Source organism: Siniperca chuatsi, linkage group LG12 (genome assembly GCF_020085105.1).
Source record: "Siniperca chuatsi isolate FFG_IHB_CAS linkage group LG12, ASM2008510v1, whole genome shotgun sequence".
Classification (NCBI taxonomy): domain Eukaryota; kingdom Metazoa; phylum Chordata; class Actinopteri; order Centrarchiformes; family Sinipercidae; genus Siniperca; species Siniperca chuatsi.
This window is the reverse complement of record NC_058053.1, coordinates 26,192,117-26,215,597: the sequence shown is the minus strand read 5'-3', so window position 1 is coordinate 26,215,597 and position 23,481 is coordinate 26,192,117. Positions and strand designations below refer to the sequence as shown.

At 39.5% G+C, this 23,481-nt stretch overlaps 1 protein-coding gene across 8 annotated transcripts in view; it reads left to right on the top strand.

Moving 5' to 3' along the window:
* Positions 1-23,481, top strand: part of satb2 (SATB homeobox 2) — a 60,464-nt gene that overhangs the window by 13,271 nt on the left and 23,712 nt on the right. For all 8 annotated transcript variants that reach the window (XM_044217205.1, XM_044217204.1, XM_044217203.1 and 5 more), the window contains 3 exons: positions 5,774-5,989; positions 10,706-10,891; positions 22,185-22,311. In XM_044217205.1, coding sequence (XP_044073140.1) covers positions 5,774-5,989; positions 10,706-10,891; positions 22,185-22,311 — 529 coding nt within the window. The remainder of the gene's footprint in view (positions 1-5,773; positions 5,990-10,705; positions 10,892-22,184; positions 22,312-23,481) is intronic.

The following is a 23,481-nucleotide window of genomic DNA, read 5'->3' as shown; positions in this document are numbered from 1 at the left end:
TGTGTGTGGGTGGGTGTGTGAGGTTGTTGGGAGGCAGGAGGCAACATAAAAACAGGATTCTTCTTCATTGCATCTTAGAAACTTACATCGACTGGGGAGCATTACCTGTTGTTACCTCTAAATTTGAACATTTTGTGCACGTCTTGCTTCATCAGAGGCGTAACATTAAAACAGCTGGATGAATTTAAAGTGTTTTTCCAAACCTTAATCCAGGTGAGACAAAAATAAAAGCACGAGAGAGAGAGAGAGTGATGGAGATCCAAAAAAAAAAAGTAAGATTAAATGACAGAAGGATTTAAAAGTGGAAAGTGGAAAGCAGCTTTCATGGACCTCTGCTGCAGCTCCCACTTTACGCTTCTTTACACCAGTCATTATACCATATGTCTTTCAAATGGATGGGACTACCAATCAGTGTTTGTCAGCCGTCTGATTTGTAGAGTTTAGACTGGCTTTAAATTACATGTTAGCCTCTGTTTGTGTGTGTTTACATCTTTGAGCTGGACATATTGTTTATAGGTGTGTTTGCTGTTGTGTCCTACTCTTCTATTTCTTTGGGTGTGTCTACATTTTTGCTCTGCAATCTTGTCTTTGGCCCTCAGTATGTATTTGTTATGTCTAGAATGTGTAATAATGTGGAATTTGATAGTGGCTTATCATCAAAACATGAGGTCGTCCCAGTATCAAACACAATGCGGGACAAACATCTGACAGTCTCATAGCAGAAATATTTAAAGTTCAGATTGGGTTATTACATATGTATTAAAAAGACAGTGAGTGATGCAGAATATGATGACTTGTATTGATGATTTAATCAACCGGATTTGAAACAAATTAACAGGTTTTAAAGGAAAATTCTTAATAATTAATTGTACAGTTTCTCTGAGAGGCATGACAGTTGCCCAGAGAAGCAATAAATTGTGTCATGACCCTCTTCTTATCAAAAAGACATTACATTTGGTCTCCATAGCAGATATATAACAGCTCCTCTTATCGCTTCTTTATTAACTGCTTTACCTATCACACACCTTATCAAACAATGCAATCCAGATGGATTTAGGATTTAGACGATAACAATCATTTGAAGGCTGATATCAGTGTTGCTAAATCCATGATTTTAGTGTCAGTCAGAGCCATTAACGTGATGTACTGTATGCCGTCACACAGTTGTTTAAGGACGGTCTTTAGAACAAAAGGTTATTGCTTAACACGCCCATAATAATTGCATAAAATAGATTAGCATTTATCAGTCTGTGGTTGTGGATGTTTCTGTGGTATTGTGAGACACGCACGTCCGCACCCAAGTTATTATTTAAGTTATTATTTACATGTCAGTCAGCACCATTTTCAGGTGTTTACAATGAACACAGGGAGGAAGAAACAATGAAACGAAGAAAAAGACACAAGAACAACAAAGCAGGGATGTAAGAAAGTGTACAGGTTTCCAACGAATCAATCAATGAATCAGTCACTCCCACATATTTGTATACATCCAGTGATACAGTATATTCAAATCTGCATCTTGGCTCTCTGATCTACAGGATACAATTGTATATACTTACACTCAATATATTATTCAAAACTATATTACACAAAGTCTTACTGCTGAAATGAGACGCCAGTTGAAATAAATACTAAAAATCTTCACATCAGTTGCAGATCCAAGTTTTTTGATCCCTTAACCAATAACAGCTCTTTTAGCATAAACTGAATTATACAGCATAAAGCACCAGCTACAAATGATATTAAAATGATTGGGGCTAAACATTATGTTTTCCTCCCCAGAGTTAATAATGTTTTCTTGGAACTCTCCTCTTGCCTTAAAGAAAACACCCTCCTGGTGTTGGTCCTCAGATCCTTTACTTGAGTAAAAGTACCAAAACCACAGTGTAAAAATACTCCATCACAAGTAAAAGTCCTGCATTTTAAATCCTACTTAGTACAAAAGTATTATCAGTTAAATGTACTTACAGGCAAATATTCTGCAGAATGAGGACTTTCACTTTGTCTGATATATTATTATATATAGCAATATTAGTAGAGCTGCAGCTAACGATTATTTTCATTATCAATTAATCTGCCAATTATTTTCTAACCGTTTGATCTATAAACTGTCAGAAAATAGTGAAAACTACCCATTACAACTTCATAAAGCTAAAATCTTGGTCTTGACCGACCAACACAACACAAAGATGTTCAGTTCACTGTCACATAAGACGTGTAAAAGCAGAAAATCTTCACACTTAAGAAGTTGGAACTAATAAATGTTTGACATTTTTGCTTTAAAAATGACAAACAATTAATCCATCATAAAAGTAGCTGCAGATCCTTTTTAAATCAACTTACCGTTTTAGCTCTAAGCATTAGATTGTTAATACTGATGCATCAATGTTAGAGCAGCGTTTTACTGTTGTAGCTCGAGGTGGAGCTCGCTTTAACTGCTTTATACACAGTCAGCTAGTTTTAACTAGTTTATACATAGTTAGCTAGTTTAGCTAGTCCAGTGGTTTCCAATCTAGGGGTCGGGCCACTCCAAGGGTCACAAAATAAATCTGAGGGGTTGCGAGATGATTAATGCAGAAAAAAAAAGAAAACACATTTGCGACACAAATCTGTTTTCATCATTCGGACTTTTTTCTAACAACTCATAGACAAATGAAATGTCAAATGTGACCCAGTACCCCAAGCAGAGACTGCTAAACCAAAAATGTTGGGAACCACTGGTTTAATCTTTAACAATGTGGTGTATTTTATAAACTCATCCATATGTGTTTTTAAATGTAAAATCTTAATCTGAAATATAACAAGTATCTAAAACTGTCAAACAAATGTAATGAAATAAAATGTACAACAATATATTTCAGAGGAAAATCTGAAATGTATTAGAGTACAAGTATAAAGTAGCAGTAGAGTAAATGTACTTAGTTACTTTCCACCACTGCACCCTCCCCCCAACATGTATATATATATATATATATATATATATAACTATAAATAAATATATTTAAACCTTAACATCCTAATTGAAGTCCTCATGTAGCCTACACATTAATAAAGCTCTGATACAGAGACATAACTGTTGTCCTGCATATGGCCAAGTGCACCTTTATGAACCAATGCAACTTTTTATGTAATTATATTTCAATGGAAGACTGAAATAAAATATTAATTTAGGACAGTAAAAGAATAAAAGACCCTCCTCTGCTTTCCCAAAAAAAGCAGGCTTCAGCGATACCCTCCCCCTTCTCTGACTGATAATTTGCCCCTAAAACTTTTTGGTACCACCTTTTAATTTATCATTTATAAGCAGTATAAAACATTTAATAATGTAGTTATGTAATTAATGCAGATATAGTATAAGTATTTGTCGAAGAATATTTTATATTATTACAAGAGTTTTACTACTTTGTCATTCATTATCTGTTTACATATACGACTCCAATACATTAAACACCAATATACACTTTAAAATATGCTTAATTGGACCTGGAAATCATTTGACGTGGTAATACTTGCTACTGTTGAGGTGGGACATCTTATCTCAGGGATGGCACCAAGTGAGGGTTGAATACATAACACGATAAGTTCTTTATCTCTTCAAATACCAAATTAAATGTAATGGAAGCAGGGTGTGTTCAGAGATTAGATGATGCTGGGAAACTGTGTTATAGTGTGTGTATACATGCATATGTGTGTGTGTGTGTGTCAGGTTAGATGGTGAGATGTCGGCGAGGCCAGGTCTTGATAGGGATCATCAGTATAGCAGGGGAGCTACGACAGGTTAGGACCTGTCTGTGATAAAGACAGATTCTCCGGAGGATTATTTTTAAATAAGAGGTGAAAATTAAATAGTTGTAGTTTCGTCCTCACGAGTCTGTCCCTCCCTCTTGCAGTCCCACTTTTACGAGGCAGGTAAAGTTACACCTATCATCACGCTGAAGAGCAGCACAGGCTGCAAATGGCAGCCTGCAGCAGCCAGTGAATTTCTTTCAATGTTCTATCATCTTCGCTCGTTCTTTATTGTAGCTACAACATTGTTAGCAGTTAGATTTATTTGCAAAGCCTCCCTTTTTCTCAGCAAGCCTCACATTGTGAATTATAGCTACCACTTTACTCACATTTAAACCCATTGATTTCCACTCAGTGTAACTCTTTGAACTTGTTTTCTTTTTTTTAACCCACTTTTATTAAACTCTGCCACTTACATTTTTTGGCCTCTTTGCCTCCCACACTTTTTAATCATGCCAAAGCTAATGTTTTTAATTTATTATACATTTTGAAATTTTGCCCAAGCTCTTAATACTTCTCAGATTGAGAGTTTGTTTGTTTTTTCTGTTTGCGGTGGATGGTGTTTTTCAGCTGTGTTGTTGTGTAAGAATGTCAGTTGGTATAGAAAGAGGTAAGAAAGAAAGAGGAGGGGGAGGAAGACAGAGAGACACCACCACACAAAACATTGTCTTCTGTTCAGAGTTACGACAGCTGGAGCAGTAAAAGCTGCAGAAATATTAAAAAGAGTGTGTGTGTGTGTGTGTGTGTGTGGGGGGAGGGGTAGTTTCTAATCAAGCACTGTGGAATATGCCACACTCAAACAATAACCACGGATCGTTTGTTCTGGTGAAGACTGTGTTTTTCCACTCCCAAATCTGGTCACTAACTTGATTTCCATATTGTAATATGAAAACCTCTCATGCTTGCTCTCTTCTCTCTCTTCACCATTTTTTCCACAGACAGTTTCTAATCTCTTTCTTCTTCATTGAGGGTCACACATGCTGGCGGATATTGTCCAGGGGCTCGTATGAAAATAAAAGCAGTCCATTTGGCCTGAGCGAGCCGGCTGCTCTTTGATACATTGGTGTGTGTCCCCTGTTTGGCCTGCCAGCGTTTCTAATGGCATTACCCTATATTAGACGTTTGGCTGACACTTCCTTATCAGGGGACACCAACCCACGAAGCTCACGCTCTCATGAATGTGTGTTGGGGGTTGTGGCCACGCATGTTATGATGTATTTGTACTCATACATATTAAACACAAACACACAAGTGATCCTACACTGTCACCGCCTAGTTTACAGTCCCAACAAACACTGATAAAGGACGGTCTCTCTGTAGCTCTTTTTCTGTCTCTATTTGTCTCCATTTCAAGTCTTTAATTAAATCCTGCCATTTTTGCCACTTAAAGGACAAAGCTGGTGTTATATTATATTTTTCTTATTGTCAACAAATTCCATGAAAAGACCAAAACCAACAGTCTGTCTCTCAATACTTTCTGACTTCCCTCCCCCGTCTGTGGCGCTCAGCTCCAAGCCCATTGGTTCCTACTGAAGACAGAAATCTTTAAAAATTGGTCACAAATATATCGTTTCATTTAAACAAAAAAGGCTATGTTATGTCCTAAAACAGCTGGATGCTGTAGTTTTTATCAAACATTACTCAAGCAGGAGGAAATAGTGCATTTGTTGGGGACTATTTTCAGCTGTGTATTAATACACACATTTGATGCTCTAGTGAGTATTTACAGCAGCAGGATGTGGGATTGACTCAAAATTAAAACTACAAAAAACTACAGTGCCCATGTTCATTGTAATGAATAAATTAATTGTTGGTTTTGGTCTTTTTATTTGTCGACAATAAAAAAAATATAGAATATAATCAACCTTAACAGTAAAATTCTATTCTTACCGTCCACTTCTAAAAAAAATTCTGCCCCTCAAAAAAACAATTTCCCACAGTGACAACTTGTATTCCTGTCACCACTTTATTCCCTTACATTTTCCAGACTCGTTCTCTCTGGCTGGAGCTCCTCTGGGGGTCTGGAGGAGGATGGAGCGAGGAGGGGAGAGTCCCATCACCCAGGACAGTCCTGAGCGGAGGGGAGGCAGCCCAGATCTCAGCGGCCTCCCACCACCGGGGAAGAAGGGCCGGCTGGAGCTCAATGGTAGCCCCACTGGGCCGCGTATACGCCACAATGGAGCCCCACTAAGACCCCTAGGAGGTAAGCAACATGTTGATCACGAGATGCAAATATGTGGACTGTCAGAAGAGCGAAAACTTCTTGTTGTTTATTTATTGTATGAAGAGATTCATTTTAAAGCAACACACTCACTATCAGTGGGTTTCTAGCCACCTGTTTTTATGCACATTTTCAATTTGTGCATTAAAAAGCCTGAGTGGAAACGCAGGAAATTCCAAATAAAGTCGAAATATCGCAAAGTAGCTTTCACAGTTAGCTGAGGTGGAAAAGCTGGTGTATCCGTAAAAGCAAAATGCGACAAAGTGCAATGGAAACAAATCAATCATGAAGCTTGCGACTTAAACGTCCACCGAAGAGACGAAAACATCAGATCTGTGTGGAGCGATGAGACTGTAACCTCCCTCACATTAAAACATAACACAAACAGAAATGCCATATTTCCATCGTGTTTTCTACATGGTGCTCCATCATTTGAGGTTTGACTGGCGCTCGTGTCAGCTCGTTGTGTGTTCTAGTTCTGCAGTGGTTTAGTAGCTCCCGACAGTTAGCGCCGCTAATTGTTTTATCTCAATGCACCAAACTCCTAATAGTCACATAACAGTAGTGGGAAGAAATTTGCATTTTCTTTTGCAGATTTTCTCAAAATGGGGTTAAAATGTGCACTACATTTGGATGAAAACTTTTGTGACTAAACTAATTAAATATCTTATCCCTAAGAAATTAACAAAAAGGTGATAATTATTTTCTAAATTGCACACATCATTGGAGTCTTGGAAAGTTGCATTTTGCTGAAATAGAGAAGGCTGGATGACGACATTTCAAAACAGCTCTTGCCATTTCACCCAGGTGTCAGAGGTTTTTGAGCTCTTATGTACCAAACCCAAAGACAGCTCCTGGCTCTGCAGTGAGCCACATCCTGGCCATGAGTTGAGTTTGGCTCAGTGAGCTGTGTTGTAGTGTGGCAGCACTGCTGGGAGAACCCGAGCTGTTTCTGCACTGTTAATCTATAAGCCTGGGGGGAACGGTATAACACAGGCTTACCAAATAAAGGAGATTGCTCCATATAAACAAGATTTATACAACTCACTCTGGGTTATCGATCCCTGCCTTCATTGTGAAAGTTGTTTCTTGTTTATGTGTGTGTGCATGTGTGTACGCACTTATCCGTTAGTCTGCGTGTTTGTAGAAATGTCTCTTAAACGCTTGATTTTTGAACACTTTACCTTTTCTTAAATTTAGAAAAAAGAATTGTTTGACAGAATCATAAACATATTCTGTTCTTGTTCCAACACACCATTGAGGTAAATTATTTTTGACATTTTTTACAGTTTACACTGACTGAAAAATTGGCACAAAAGATGCATTGATTTTAGGGCTGCACGGTCACATCAAATGAAAATATTCTGGATATTATGTGCATCATTTTATTCAAATTTTCCCTAAAATTCTTCCTTGAATGTTTCTGCAAAACTCTGGGATCTTTGCTAGAACAAGAAAAATACATTTCTGTGGAGTTGAACAGTGTTTGGCTGCACAGTCTGAGTTTGTAAAGATGAGCCTGTCTGTGGTTTTGGAAGAGTTAAAGAGGTTAACAAATCAACGTGGAGCTCAGATTTGACCACAGTAAGAAGAGAAGAAGAATCAATGTGCGTGATTGAATGAATGTAAAGAAGAAGAAGAAAACATTTCTGTGTGATAAAAGTGAAGAGTGATCGAGGGAGGGACAGAGAAAGGAAGGAGGAAGGAGGAAGGGGTTTCCTGTGCTGAACGGATGGTTGGCCTGTAATAATGACGGGTTGTCTTTGAAGACAGGAAACTCGACGTGTCTCCTCCAAACCACACTGCTGCCACAAGGAGGGGGCCACACACACACACACACACACACACACACACACACACACACCCCTAGAGTAGAGCAGCATGCAAACACAAACACACAGATTTGCATGCACACACGCACCTTATGTCCACATTCACAAACGTCTACGCTGTGACACTCACACCCAAGAAATGCTGCCAAAACACACACCCCCTTACACTCCACACACACACACACACGCACTAACACATGTCACACACACACACACACACAGACAGACACACAGACACACACAGCACACATATCTTATTTTAATATCCCCGTTCACTCATCCCCATACATATTAGAGGGATTAGAGGTTTGAGGCAACATCACATCATCCAAACCAGATCATACAGTCAGCGGGCAAATCACAGGACACTGGATATGAGAGAAGACAGACTGAGGTGGAGATGTAGGATAGAGCGAGATAGAGGCAGAGAGAGAGAGAGAGAGAGAGAGAGAGAGAGAGAGAGAGAGAGAGTGCTGGTCGGAGGGAGCTGCTCTGTGTTGACAGTTATATTTCCCTGTTGGGGGAAATTCACTTACTTGAATTGGCACCGTGCTCCAGTGTGTAATTCACTCCATGAGAGCCTGGAGGACTGGGAGCAGAGTGATTAATGAGGAGGAAATAGAAATATAGGAATTGACTGATTAAAACAACGGGTGGGATGGATCTGGATAAGGATGGGGGGGGGGCTAATGCTGCATGCACCTCGTGTGTTGTATGGAGGGGCATGTGTGTGCATGCTGTGAAAAGGGAGGCATGTGTGTGTGTGTGTGTGTGTGTGTGTGTGTGTGTGTGTGTGTGTGCGCGTTTGGTATTGTGTGGTATCCATGCGGTAAAACACATTGCCGTGCCCTGTATTATTAGTGCTGGGACGCTGCCTAATGCGCTCTCTCCATCATTTCTTCAGAGCTTTAATTAATTGCCAGTTGACAGGTGGCCCAAAACCAAAAACCTTTTAGGAAAAAGGCTGATATTGGAGAGAACGGATTGATATCAGTGCAGGGAGCCAGAAGGACACGGATGCTGTGTTGGATACTTAATGTAACCAGATACTGAAAATACTGAGGAGGGACAAGTGCTCGAGTTAAATGTTCAACTGATGGAGATGCTAATAAATAAATAAGCAACAATGCAAGTCAAGGTGTTTTGATATAAGATAATAATGTAACAAACAAGCTGGAGGTGAAGAATGTTAAGATGTAAAGCAGAGGAATGGCATTATTAGCGCGTCAGAGTGCATTATCGTGCATATACTGCAACAACAAAATAAGGCAACATAATATAACATGGCCATAAATAAGAGGATGTGTCCATGTTTGCTTGTAGTCAGTTCAACCTGTGGTTAAGGTTAGTTTCACCTGTGGGTTAACTGGTAACACGGTGTAAAGCATTTGAAAGCAGAAGTCTGTACATTTCTGTACGCTGTCACCGTCTATGACAGCAAGAGGTAACTGAAATCCAAAAACTAAAATCCAAATTTGCACATCCGGCGTTAGCTACAGTTCACCATGTCAATGATTTAAGCTGAGGACTCTAAGTCACAGATTTCAGCTATAATATGACCTGGATGTAAATTTACATTGGTGTCGTGTTATACTGTCAGACAATTGCCACTCAGTCAGGACTGAGTATTTTCCATGCGAATGGTCCAATAAATAATAACGTGGTGGTTAAAAAAACTATCCAGAAAAAGGAGAGCACTGGTCATTTGTTCAACCACTTGAACCGACCTATAATTACATTTTCCTGACAAGGAACCCTTCAAATAGTGACTGTTGTCTATTAGAAGAAAAGGGTGACGTCGTGAAAGTGTCCAAAAACCTCGTAGGGAGAAGGTCTTGGTGTATAGTTGTTGAGTTTGACACTCTTCACCTCTTGTCTCCTACCAACTGTCGGCTGTTTCCTTTCATTAGTTTTATTTGCCTAAACCTAACCAAACCTTACCCATAGTGGTGGCAGATCAGAAAGCTGGTATATGAGTAGTTTTTGTAATGGTTTCAGGAAACAATGTCATCCTGACGAGATGAGAAAACGCTCATTTGAGTTGTTTTGAAGGCAACGACCTGTTTTGTCATTTAGTTTAGAGCCTGCTGAAGCACAGCGATGAGCCACATCTCGACCCACTAGTTCAAAATATCTCCGGATTTACTTGAATGTTTTTTACGTTAATAATTAATATAATTGTTCAAAACTTCCACATGTGTTGCTGTGAAGTGGTTCAAAGAATTGCTCAAAGACTTTGAAAGTATGTCAAGGTTTTTGCGTCGGTCTGTGTGTGAGCTGGGAGAGCTCATCTTCATGCAAACTGTTTTCACCTGGCCTTAATTTGCATCTTTGAGGAAGACTCACAGTATCGTGTAACTTCAATACGTTTTCTTTTGACCATAAACCTCTGTATTAATATTTATTAACTGCATTAACAATATTATTCAGCATTTAAATCCCCCATTTACAGTTTTGCTGGTTGTTAAATTGTTGTCCATGTAGGTCTTTTTTACATTTGTATAACCTTTGCATATCTGTTAGGAGATCTATTATAATGACTGCCTATCTAATAGGCCGTTAGATTAAATGCCTGGAAACGTCCAGTGGACAGTCAGCAGTACTGTTGCAGTCGATTTAGGAATGCGTATCATTTGTTTTACATCCTTGCTTTATTGTAGCGTACTGAGAATTTCAGGTGTTGCAACATCCAACAGTGTAAAACAAAAAGGATGAAGTGATTACAAGCTTGACCCGCAATAAATGCAATCCACATGTTTTCTGTCTGTGAGGGATAAACTGTGTTGTGATCACAGACAATAAAAAACAGACATTAAAAGAATCTTCTTGTTGTTTTCTCCTTTTTCCTTCTCGTCCTGTTCGACAGGTCTCATGATTCCAGTCTTCTGTGTGGTGGAGCAGTCGGACGGAGGGATTCAGACAGACGGATGTGAGGGAAGAGAGGAGCATGCAGAGTTTGTCCTGGTCAGGAAGGATATTCTCTTCTCTCAGCTGGTGGAGACGGCTCTGCTGGCCCTCGGCTACTCCCACAGCTCAGCCGCACAAGCCCACGGTCAGTCAGAGAGACACTGCAAACACCACGAGACCAGTACTGTCGTATCTCTGTATTCTTCCCATATTTTGAAAGAAATCTGAAATTCAGGTTTTCAAAATAAGGTGTGATTATAGCCCTTAGCTATTTTGCAAGCCAAGTATAATAATATAATTCTAAATTAAAGTTAATCATGTGTAAAGTGCTAATTATGTATCTACTTGAAATGAACAATGTTTTAAAACAAATAAATGTTTACCATGCTAATGCTACCACTACGCTCTCACCACCAACTGATAAAACACTAGCACAACACTTCAGAACAACTGAGCGAGCACAAAACAAACTGAACTGTATCTGTCAATCAAGAGTTTAGCGCGTTGGACAGGGACAGAGATCAAGTGCAAGGTTTTGAGAGTACACATGGACAGAATTCGTGGGTATGATAGAAGTTTTGAACCCACAATAGGAGCTGTGTCCGCAGGCCGCGCTTGATTCATGATCTATAAAGGTGCATGTTGTTGCAGCTGACCTCAGGACTGTGCATCCTTAAAGGAAAAGTTAGGAATGGACATTTTGAGAAATAGCTCATTTGCTTTCTTGCTAAGAGTTTGATGAGAACATCAATATCACTCTCATGTGTGAATGCTAAATATGAAGCTACAGCCAGCAGCCAGCAAGCTTAGCTTAGCATAAAGACTGGAAACAGGGGGAAACAGTTAGCCTGGCTCTGTCTAAAGGTAACAAAATCCACCTAACAGCACCTCTAAAGCTCATTAATTAACATATCATATCTCCTTTGTTTAATCCGCACAAAAACTGAAGTGTAAAAATGACAAACTGTGGTTTTACACGGGGGTTATGTGCCGGACTGTTTCTTGGCCGGAAGCAGTTGCTAGGCAACCAGGGGAGACTTCAGGAAGTAACTGATCCCTGCTCGTTTTAAACGGAGATATAAGTTGTTAATTAGTGAGCTTCAGAGGAGCTGGTAGGTGGATTTTGTTACCTTCAGACAGAGCCAGGCTAGCTGTTTCCCATCTTTAAGCTAACCTAAGCTAACCTGCTGCTGGCTCTAGCTACATATTTACCGTATGAGAGTGGTATTGATATTCTTGACTTGCAGGACTGATAGCCTCTTGGATTTGTTTTTGTGCTTGCTCATTAGCTTTGTCATTAATAAAATGCTGTAACGTTTGGCATAAACCCACCTCATGAAAGCAGATGAAAGCCTTTGTCTGGTAGGTCGTCCCTTGGGGCAAAAAAATCCCCAACTGGGCAGAAGTTATGGTGGCATTCATTTGACAAATTGAAATTAAAAAGAAGGAAAACAGAAGGAGAACCCGATAGCGAGCTGGAGAAGTGATGGTAGTAGAGGTAACCATCACAACTACTACAAATGAATCAGTGCCACAGACAGAAAATCTGTGCAAATTGACTTTGCAGTAGTAGACACAACTGTTTGCCTGAGAAGTGACACTTAGCAACAACGATGCTGCCTGAATCCATAAAACAAAGTTGTACAGACTACCAACTTTAAACTTTTCCAGCTTGGCAGAGAAATAACAGTATTCTTCAATTCCTGTTACTATACTATCACTTAAATAGCTAAATATCTGAGGCCAAGCTGCCTCTTTTTGTTAGTATGAAGAGGGTTTCATGAAGGCCATTAATAATAGTCATGATTTTCCATCTCTCACTGTGTAAACTATGGTACTACTGACTCAGAATTAAATAGCATGCAGCTTAGGGGTCAAAACGAGAACGATCTTTGAAAGGAGACTCTCCCTCTAATCAGCGGCCTTAGAAGAAAACTGGATGTGAGGTTGTCTATTTAGAGCAGACACTGTACTGTTACAGTGGCAATAAGCACAAGAATGTTTCAAAAACACAACTAAGACACAGACAGAGCCTGTAAAACTCATTAAAGACACAACAAAGAGCTGGACAGGAATGTCTCCGCAAGACAAAAATACATTGTGTGTGTGTGTGTGTGTGTGTGTGTGTGTAGTATGTGTGAGAATGTTTATGAAGCAGAGGAAAAGAAAAACTCTGTAATTTATTGTTGCACACATGGTAGTCATCTGCGACAGGACAGTGTCATTTACTGCTGTCTTTTCTCAAGTATGCAGAAAATGCCATCTGGGGAAGTTGCCTCACATTGATATAAAATGGTAACAACAGAGCGACAGTAAGCAACATGGCTATTGCAATAAACTGAAAATGGTGGGAGATCCCCATCTGTTTGAGATCTCGCTCGAGTGTGTGTGTGTGTGTGTGTGTGTGTGTGTGTGTGTCATCCCCACCAGGTCTCCTTCGAATTAAGTCTGCAGACCCACAAGTGTGCAGACATGTTTCTAATGTGTAGGAGTTTGCATGTGTGTGTGTGTGTGTGTGTGTGTGCATTCTCCCCATCCCATAAACACACTGCCACAGGTAATCCTTTTACTGCCTCAAGGCCAACAGCTCTTATCTTGAGGCCTCCAGCCCACCTGAAACAGACTCTTGACCTCCACCTCTCTGGTTTCCCTTAATAGTCCCAACTCACATCCAGCAGAGCAGTGTGTCTGCTGAACACTGGTCACATCTCAAACCAGTCGTATGTTTCAGTCCGTGACATGTGGAGCTTTAAACAACAATATATCATTCAGGGATCCCACTAGTTGAAAAAATGTTTTCCAGAGAGAACAAGAGTAATATTTTAATGGACGTCAAGAGTAACTGTTGGGTACTGTGGCTCAAGATATCCAAATCCAGGTTTTTTTAGTTTAGTTCAGAAATTAAATGTACTTAATCTCTGATAGTCAAAGTTAAAGAGGAACTTAATGCCAGGCTGAAAAGCAGTGTTTCGCTGCCTTCTTTGGTTGAAAGTTTCAAGCTTGTTGCACATCTAACCACACCCAACTGTGATGTCACAGTGTACTGACACACACTGGAGTACACCTGTACATCACTGCAGCAAGGCCAGACGTTAAGCCACTTGAAGTCAGTACAAATCTTTAGGGGGTGTTAAGTTACTCTTTAAAAAAGTCATGTTTGCCTCATCCTTGAACAAAACAAAAGTATTTCATTTGCTGTAGGGAATATAGAAATCAATTTTGCTGCCTTGACCTCACATAATGCAACTTGTCATGATGTTGTTGGACATCAAACACTTTGTCAAGAAAGTTCACTGTTTTCCTTTTGGTTTCATATTCTGTTACTTTTTGTCACAACTGAAAATCTGCATTCAAGAATTCCACGTTTTCAGGGTGTGCGTGACCCCTGATGATTACCACATTTAATCAATGAATTAATCAGTGAATGATGATCGTTTATTTTCGTGTCACACCATTAAAAAGCTCCATCTAAAATAACACCACATAAAAGTAAAGAGTAAAGATTGAAGACAGATTAATAATGATATTTAAATAGAAAAATGCTTCTGATCAAATGTAATCACATTCTGCCAAGGACCTCTTTGCATTGTCACAAAGACGATGTTACTATTTGTCTCCCTGTCTTCTCCTCGGCCTCAATTTCATTGCTTCTTTGGTCAAAGATTTACTCTTTCACTTTTCACATTACATTCACCCCCCCCGTCTGTCATTAGGAGAAACTCTGAAAAGCTGCGTTTATGCTACAAGAACAGCAGATTCTTCCCTTTTTGTGCCATAAAGTAACACCGCAAATTTGTCAATGAAATCCATCCTGCTATCAAACAACACAAAGGTCTAAATTTAGTCGTAATCTGAAAGGGAACTGGGGCAATAAAGTATAATTCCAGTTTATTACAACCTAGGTCTTAGTGTTGTAGTTTTGGCCATAATTTCTATCAGTTAGGATAACTGATTGTATACACCAACTAAATGGCTGAGAATTCGTAATGTGGCAACATCACAAAAAAGAAGTCAGATGGGGCAAGAAACACAAGCAGTCAGACAATTAGACAGGTTTTAAATAAACAAAATAAAGAAAACAAAGGCAAATTACCCAAACTGTCCATTTAAACATCCATCAGAAGTCGGAGGACTGACTTCCTGGTTCACCTTCGACCTGCTGTACATGCTGTAGCTGTGCACGGACACAGGTAATAATCCCATGTTGCACAGAAACCTGTTTCACCTCCAAATAAAGTGCTTTAGATAATCTGGCAGTTTGTTTGTTTCCATCCAAACGTATTTGTAGTGAAGGGTCGCCAAGTTTCCATATCTCAAGAATTACTTAGAAATGATGACCAAAACAACAAAAATGAGACCCAAATTGTAAAATAAAAATGAAGTTATCTTTTAAGGCATTACCTTTAATTACGTCCAGTGCTAAAAATCATCAGCTCCTCTGTCGTTATCAGAATATTGGGATTGGAAATGGGACGCAAAAATTAGGTAAAGCATAAAATGGAATCACATACAAATTGAGGTGAGAGACTAAAGAATATTTAATTGCCACAAAAAGGCTCTTTTAAAGGATAATAATATTACGAATATCTTGTAATTAGCCATTCAGCATGTTCATGTTTGTTAGTGAAACTGCTCTAAGCTCTGATCATATTCCATTCCACCATCTGATAATCTCAGATATCATGCAAATGTGCTTTCTCACATCTGAGTCTTTGTCCTTCCAGTATAACCATTTATTAACTCAGTCTCGTCCGCTGGTTAAGTTCCAGATCTTTTTCCCCCCCTCCTTCTTTTGGTTGTAAAATTCAGAACTGTAATTGACAGCCTGTTAAAATGAGTTAGCAAAATAAACAACACGCAGATGCACATTATCCTACACTGATGGCCTAAAATAGCCCACGGAATTGTATGGCGAGCGTTTGCTACGGTTTGCAGATGAATGCCATTAGTAGCACTTTTAGCCTCAATGTTTTTGCCAAGTATCAGGGGAGGTCTCTCTCTCTCTGTCTGTCTCATCAGTGTGTATGGAAAACAGCGAGCCACACTGGTCCCCTGTCCACATCAATGCACTCCCCCCTCTAAAGGCACCACACCAGGGGCTTCAAAGGCAAGACTAAATGGGACATCACAACTCTACACAAACAAAACTCTGAGAATGGACTTCACAGCACTGTTCGCTTACAGTGTGTGTGTGTGTGTGTGTGTGTGCGCGCGCACAAAACACACTCACAGGCACACACATACACACACACACTTCTTGTAAACTCTATTTAACCCATGCAAGGATGCATTTGCACACGCTCACACGAAAGGTCACATACACTAGGCGTAGATACCGCGTTGTCATGCTGTATCACAGACAAAAGACAAACACACATACACACACTTCCCCCCAAGTTCTCTCAAATGAATACTTTTTGTTTTTTAAAACAAGCGTTTATGTTAAATGAATAATTTCTGGCTTAAATTATACATTTTTCCCCTGCGGTCCACGACCAAAATTACACAGAGTCCCAGCTATTTTCTCCCTGTTTGAATTGTGTCCTGCATTCTTGTGTCTCAGCGGTGTATTTAAAGTCCCCACCGAGGACCACGGCCTTTCTTTAATTAGCTTAGCCCAGTAATTAACTGGGAGATATTGTTTATTTCAATTATAAGGGTCTGAAGGCTTTTATAGAATGGATGGGAGCAGACCTGTACTTTACGGCTTCAGTCAGTGAACAGTTAACAGTGGTCAGTGAGAGAGCGAGTGGGTAGAGAGAGCATTGTTGCAGTGCCACGTCTAACAGGCCACAAAGGGTCACTGCTGCAGACCGTGTCAGCAATTCACTGGACATCTGAGTTCAGACCTTTTGTGAATTGTAGTCCTGGTTCTAGCAGGGCTCTTTTACATTTTACTTACACGGCATTCTCATTTACTCAAGGCATACTTTACTTCTGTATTTATTAATTGTTAATACATTTATAAATCAGTAATTGTCCATTATTAAGAACATCTTTTGGGTTTCCAGGTTTGGCTCGTGTATATCCTCTTTATGCATAAGCTGTTTTTTTTCTTTTTACGTCACTCTTTAGTTTATCTTAAAGGATAATTCTGGTTTATCAAAGTGTGGGTCTTATTTTCGTAGTTTTTGCCAATATTCCTATCGGTAACAACTCACCAAGGGAATTCCTGAGATCTAAGAGCGTGGCGACTTTACTAAAAATAAGTCAGCTGGGGCAAAAAACAAGCTGTCAGATGATCATAAAGGTTTTTAAAGGGGTACTCCTGAAATTTAGAAATGGACGGTGAAAATCAATGCTGCAGAAGCCAAGATAACCTGACTAGTCCCTAGTATATACAGTAGGTCAAGATCCAAAAACGCTGGATCCGACAATTCCTATAATGCAACTACTGCAACTGAATAGCATAATTTGGTAGACCCTCCCTGTCTGGTTTTTCAAACTCCACCAGCTTGTAATTCAGCTTTCTATTAAAACTGAGTAGTATTCCCCGTGATGAGTCCACTGAACTTTGTGTGTGAAATCAGTGGGGCGTCCCTTTAAAAAACAACCAGGTCAATCGTATTTGGAAGAGAAAATGATGACGAATGGTAAAATTATTACCCAAACTATCCATTATAAACATCACAGACTACCCTCTTGGTTCAAAACTGATCTACTGCACTTGTCGTAGTTGTGCGCACAATTTATGTGTGCAATAAGGGATCGTTACCAACGATCATCTGTTGGCTTGTTTACAACCTGTCAGACTGTCTGACAGCACGTGTCATTTTGCCCCATCAGATTTTGTTGTAGTGACGTCGCCGTATTCCCAGAACTCAGCAATGGGCCATTTTAAAATAAACATACAGTTAAATGTTAAGATGTCATTTATAAAATGTATTCTACTGGCATAATTCATCAAGTCTGGACTTAATAAATGGATTTTGGTCCAAATGCCCTGCAGCTTTATCCCATTAAATGTTTAGAGGGTCTTCTACTAAATGAAAGAGCTAAAAACACAAAGCTGAGGATAAAAACTAGCCAAATGGATTTTTCACAGCGTAGCAACTCAAGGTTTGCTCTTATTACTGCTCAATGAAGCGTTTAAAAATGACTGTTAATAAAGACAAACTTACAAACTTCAGAAAATATGCCTTATCAGAAAGTTGCACACCTGTTTTTAAGTGTTTCGGATCAAGTGAGTTGCATCATAACTTATAATAAGCCTGAAACTCTCTGCTGCCATTTTTCAAGCTGTTGCTCCCTCAGCGGAGGGCTCGTTATTTTACAGATGAGCAGAAGCGTTTCAGTGGAGAGGAGCACTCCCTGAAATGACAGCATGACAGATTTTCATCAAGAGGAGTTCCTCAGGGTGCAATGACGGGTGATAGGGGTGAGTCAGGCGTATGGGGTTTCCCTCAGTGTGTGCCAGGGGTGGAAGCTGGAACCAGTTTGGAAGAAGACCCACATGCGTGTGCAGGCTGCTGCGACCATTAAGACTTATTCTAGCATGGGACAATGGGATTACTGTGTACACATGTATTTGTGTGTGTGTGTGTGTGTGTGTGTGTGTGTGTGTGTGTGTGTGTGTGTGTGTGTGGTGTGTGCGTGTGCACGCAGGCATCCATGCGTGCAGGTCTGTGCGAGTGTGGATGAGAGGAGTCAGCGACATCAGTGTGTGTTTGTGTATGGATTTGCGTTTGTGAGGATGGGCACACTCAGACATGAGCCAAGCCACCAGCCGGCCACATGAAAGCATGTCTCTGGGAGGTGGAATTTTAATGTGGAAATGGGAACAATGATTTCTACTTTTAAATATGGACAAGAAGCAGAGCCCATTGAACAGCAGACCAAAAATGATGGATCAATTATTAATGCATTTACCATCAAACTGTGAGCGTGTGAGTGTGTGTGTGTGTGGGTGGGTGTGTGCTTGCATGCGAGCTGGTACATGTATGTGTCCACGTCTCTGTGTGCCGTCATGTGTCCTCTGTGAGTTTGTGTTTGTCTGCTTATTCATGCATTTGCTTCCACCCAACTTGCCATTAGCGAAATTGTTATGGCTTATTTTCAGATGCTGCATGCTGAAGGTAGCGAGGAGAAACTGTTTCTTTGTGCGCGTGTGTGTGTGTGTGTGTGGGTGTGTGTGAAAGAGAAAGAGACAGAAACAATGAGAAAAAAAAGAGAGGAGGCTCAGTGTTTTCCTCTCTGTCATAAAATGATCAGAGTATTTTATTCCATCTCTTTAAAACGCTCTTCATTAAATCTTCCCTTACAAAAAAAACAAAACTCTTTCACATGTGAAATTCATGTCGTCACGTGTGCAATATTTTTAGTCACGTGATAATTTCACACATATATCATATGTGAAAATATCATTTCAAATGTGATATTACATGTGAAATGGATGTTTTTACATGCAATGACTTAAATGTAATATGTAAAATCATGTGAATCTATGACATGTGTAATGTCTTAAAATAAAAACGGTGCTCCACATTTGAATAATATGTAAAACTTGCTTCCTGTGAGATAAACTCACATGTGCTATTTTCTAACTCTTGTTCTTTTTTAATAAGAGTTTAAAATGTAGATATTTTTCTCACATAAATGTGATGTTGCATAGTGTATAAAGACAGAAGACTAAGCTTTCGTATTAAAAAAGAACATTTTCATGTGGCCCAGATGAACTGACTACTGCTGTTCTAAATAATCTGGTTCGGTTTGGGTTCTTAAACGTTTTCCTGGTGGTCTTAGGTTCCTCTGGGGTTCTTCCCTGCCCTGAGGGGTCCAGTCCATTCTGTTCATAGTGGATTAAATGATGCCCCCCCCCCAGTATGACCAGATAATTAAGAACACAGCTCGGCCTGACTGGAATCAAAGATATAACTGAGATATAAACACAGTGGAAGAGAACAAAAAGAGAGAGAGAAATCAGATGGGTCTGGGGAGAAGAGAAGTCTAAAGAGAGGAGGAAGAGAAGAAGATATGGGGGGAGGGGAAGGTGGGAGGGAGGGAGTGAGGAACAGAAAGAGAGAGAGAGACTTCTCAGGACCCGTCTGGCTCTCATTTAGAGGATAGTAATGCGATTAGCTTTGTTTAGTTTTCACAGCTCCAGCCAGTCCCCATGAAAAACCTCTTTGAGTGTGTGTGTGTGTGTGTGTGTCATGGTGGGTGAACGAGTAGGTGAAGTGCTTGTGTGTGTTTGTGTGTATTGTGTCTTGTGCTTGCATTCTTTTTTTTAAAAGTCCTTGTATTCGTCTTAAAGAAATTCGTCTAAATTGTTCAAATCGAGAGAGAGAGATTTACATACAATGACTCTGCAGAGCTGCAGAAATACAAACACCTACTAATTCATAAACACACACGATTAAACATAAAAAGCTCTTTTCTGTCTGTAATTTTGGATGATTTTTGGTGGCTGTAACATAGGGATACAGCTAAAAATACAATTTAAACCAAAGGTAGCATTTGTTGCAGGGTTTTGTTCACGATATTGTGTCCATCGCTTGCGTACTCATAAGTACGAGCCCTCAGTCGTCCCAATGAAAACTAATGTTAGTGCGGTCAACAGTTATGCTGAGTAACCAGGACATTGTTTCAGGAAAGAAAAGAAAAGATGCTGTTTAGATTTTAAAACGTAATTCTTTAATGCTTTGAGCAGCACATATGAAATTCCATCCACCTCCATTATATTTGGGCGGTGGCAAAAGTTTCACAGGTGGATACTCTGACTCTCTGCGTTACTATGAGAAGGGATGGACTCTTTATCTACTAAACTACAGTGTAATATAGTTCAAATATAAGTTGTTCTTTAGTGACCAAACAATATCAACAGTTATGAGACGGAGTCAATGATCTGCTGTCACATTTTCACAGCAGAATAAACAATCGAACAACTGGTAATTAGAGCAGCGATCCAATAACAACATCTCGTTATAGCTGCATTAAAGTAATAGTGTATTATCTTTCTGGCGCAGGCTGTTGTATAAACATGTTATCAACATCAAAATACGTGCTGGGTGTGGGCTAAATGCATCCATCTAGTAAAACGCTGCCATAGCTTTCCCAATAATAACAATACAGTATAGTAGTAAACTTTGACAAAGAAATAATGGTAGTCAGTAGTTTACTGTGATGGAAATTTCAAGTATTTGAAAGTTGATTTTCATAGCATATTTAAATAAATTGGAGGCTGTGTGAAAGACTTTAAACTAAAAATGAATGATATCCTTTGAAAAATAGTTTAAAATAATGTCAAGGATGTGTTGTTCACTGTTAGACATGTCAACCCTGTCTGCTAGAAATTCTGTTTATATGCTACAGCAAATACGTTTCAGAGAAAAATATTTTTTTATCATCATAATTAAGAAACAAACGCATGTGCAAAGCTAACCAGGATCGTTCCCTAACCTTAACCAAAATGCTGTTGTTGCCTAAACCTGACCACATGCAGGACTCAGAATGTGAGCCTGAGTCTCTGGTGCTAAAGTCCTGCTCCACTCCTGCACCACCTCCCGACGCTTTCTGTGCGCTACAGTAACTCCACAGTCATTCCTCCAATCAAACAAACACTGTAGTAAACTAAAATCTTAGAGACGGGGTTAAACACGTACATAAAACCACCATTATGGTCCTTTAATAATAAATCTTGTTGGTTCAAGCTCACTTTTTCAGATTCAGGTTTATCAGAAATATTTCACGCTAAAGAGGAGGCTGAAGAAGAGAATTGGTTTCAAGACTTTTTAGATTCTCCTAGTATATTACATTCTGCATCAGTATTTTATTAAAAAATCTTGAATATGTGAAAGTCTGAGATTAATATGGCAAAGGGATCTTGATAGTGAGATTAGGGAATATTTATGGCAGGATGTGATCTCAAAATATTATTTTCCACCCCTCAAACTGTTAAAATGGGCTGAACCCAAGACAATAAATGGGATTGTCTCCTGGTATTGCCTTTTTGGAAAGAGGTACTAAAAAAACTTGAATGGCTCAAACAACCTCTAACAGAATCCCCACAAATGTGTCTGTCAGGGGATAAATCTCTCGTGCCACCAAACTTACTAAAGCAGAGTTTGGGTTTGCAAACAGGTAACAGGTTTTATTGTAGCAACCAGGCTTATTTTACATAACTGGAAGAGCACACATAGACCAGAGTGTACAGAGTGGTTTAAACTCATGATGGAGATTGCTTCTTTTGAAAAATTGATTGGCAGGGTAATTAATGTCCAAAGCAAATCTGGTATAATTTTCTGACACACATTAAGGGTGCAACATCTTAGAGGGTATGAGGTACTAGCTAACAGAATATAAAGAATATTGGGGTACTGGGCTTGTTCTGTCTTCCCTTTTTTTATTTAACTATATCACATTTGTTCTCTCTGTATTTTTGTATAACGTCAAAACAAATAAAACCTTAAATGACAGAAATCTTTCATGTCTGTGTCCAGGCATCATCAAGGTGGGAAGGTGGAACCCGCTGCCCATCCACTTCCTGACTGACGCACCAGAAGCTACAGTTGCTGACATGTTGATGGAGGTCTACCACATGGTCACTCTACGCATCCAGCTACAAAGGTCAGATGTCACAGGTTACAGTTTTCCAGACATATTTAGATTCAAATTCATTCATTAGATTTCACAAGAAATTGCGTGTGGCATTTCAGAGTGCGAAAGTAGAAATCTTTACATTTTAAATCAGTGACTTTCCACTCACCAACGCTCCTCCCTCGAATATGAAGAAAAAAAAACATTTGAAAGACTACATGTCCATATTTTCTGGACACAGTGAGGCTTTTAAAGCATACACAATGTGTGCGGTTGCACTGAATCAGACACTTGGTCCGCTGGGCAGCTGATGTCATTGCAGCTGATTGCAGCTCAAGAATTTACCATATCTATCAAATTTGAAAGCAGCAATATTGAAACATTAAAGCTCCAGTTAAACAACCCGGTGGGGATTTATCTATTATCTGTCTCCGGCAGGGAGAGTCCGTGTGCCAAGAACTCCTAGTTCCCTCGAATGAGTGAAGCAGGATCTTGATGGACAGATAAACTCCAGATGAGATGGGTTATTATTGTTATTGTCTTGGCACATACCAGCCAGGTTTATTTACGTGTTTATGTGTGTATCCATGGAAATGGCAGAGCTTTGGCACACTTTGTGCTCAGTGATTTATCTGAGGTTAAAATGAAATAAAAGCAGGAAGATTGCGGGAAGATAGGTGTATACAGGAAGTAATGGTTTGAGGTTGAGGTTTGAAAGATCAGTGATGTTAGGAGTTAATTTAGGGTTAAAGGAATAGTTTGACATTTTTGAGAAATATCCATATTTGCTTTCTTGCGGAGAGTTAGATGAGATGTTTCATACCATTCTCATGTCTGTATGGTAAATATGAAGCTACAGCTAGCAGCTGGTTATCTTAGCTTAGCATAAAGACTGGAAACGGGGTGAAAACAGCAAGCCAGGCTCTGTTTGAAGGTAACAAAATTCATCTACCAGCACCTCTAAAGCTCAATAATTAACACATCATATTTGTTTGTTTAATACGTACAGTGTAAGTGTAAAGACAAGTTGTGGTTTAATGACGGGGTAATGTGTCTGACTATTTCTTGGTTGCTTTTCAAAGTTGCCAAGCAAACAGAGGACACTACAGGAAGTCACAACTCCTGGCAAACAAATGTGTCCAAAACAATTAAGATGATAAATCTCAGGATTAGGAATTTAGCTAATTTGTTTGATGTGAG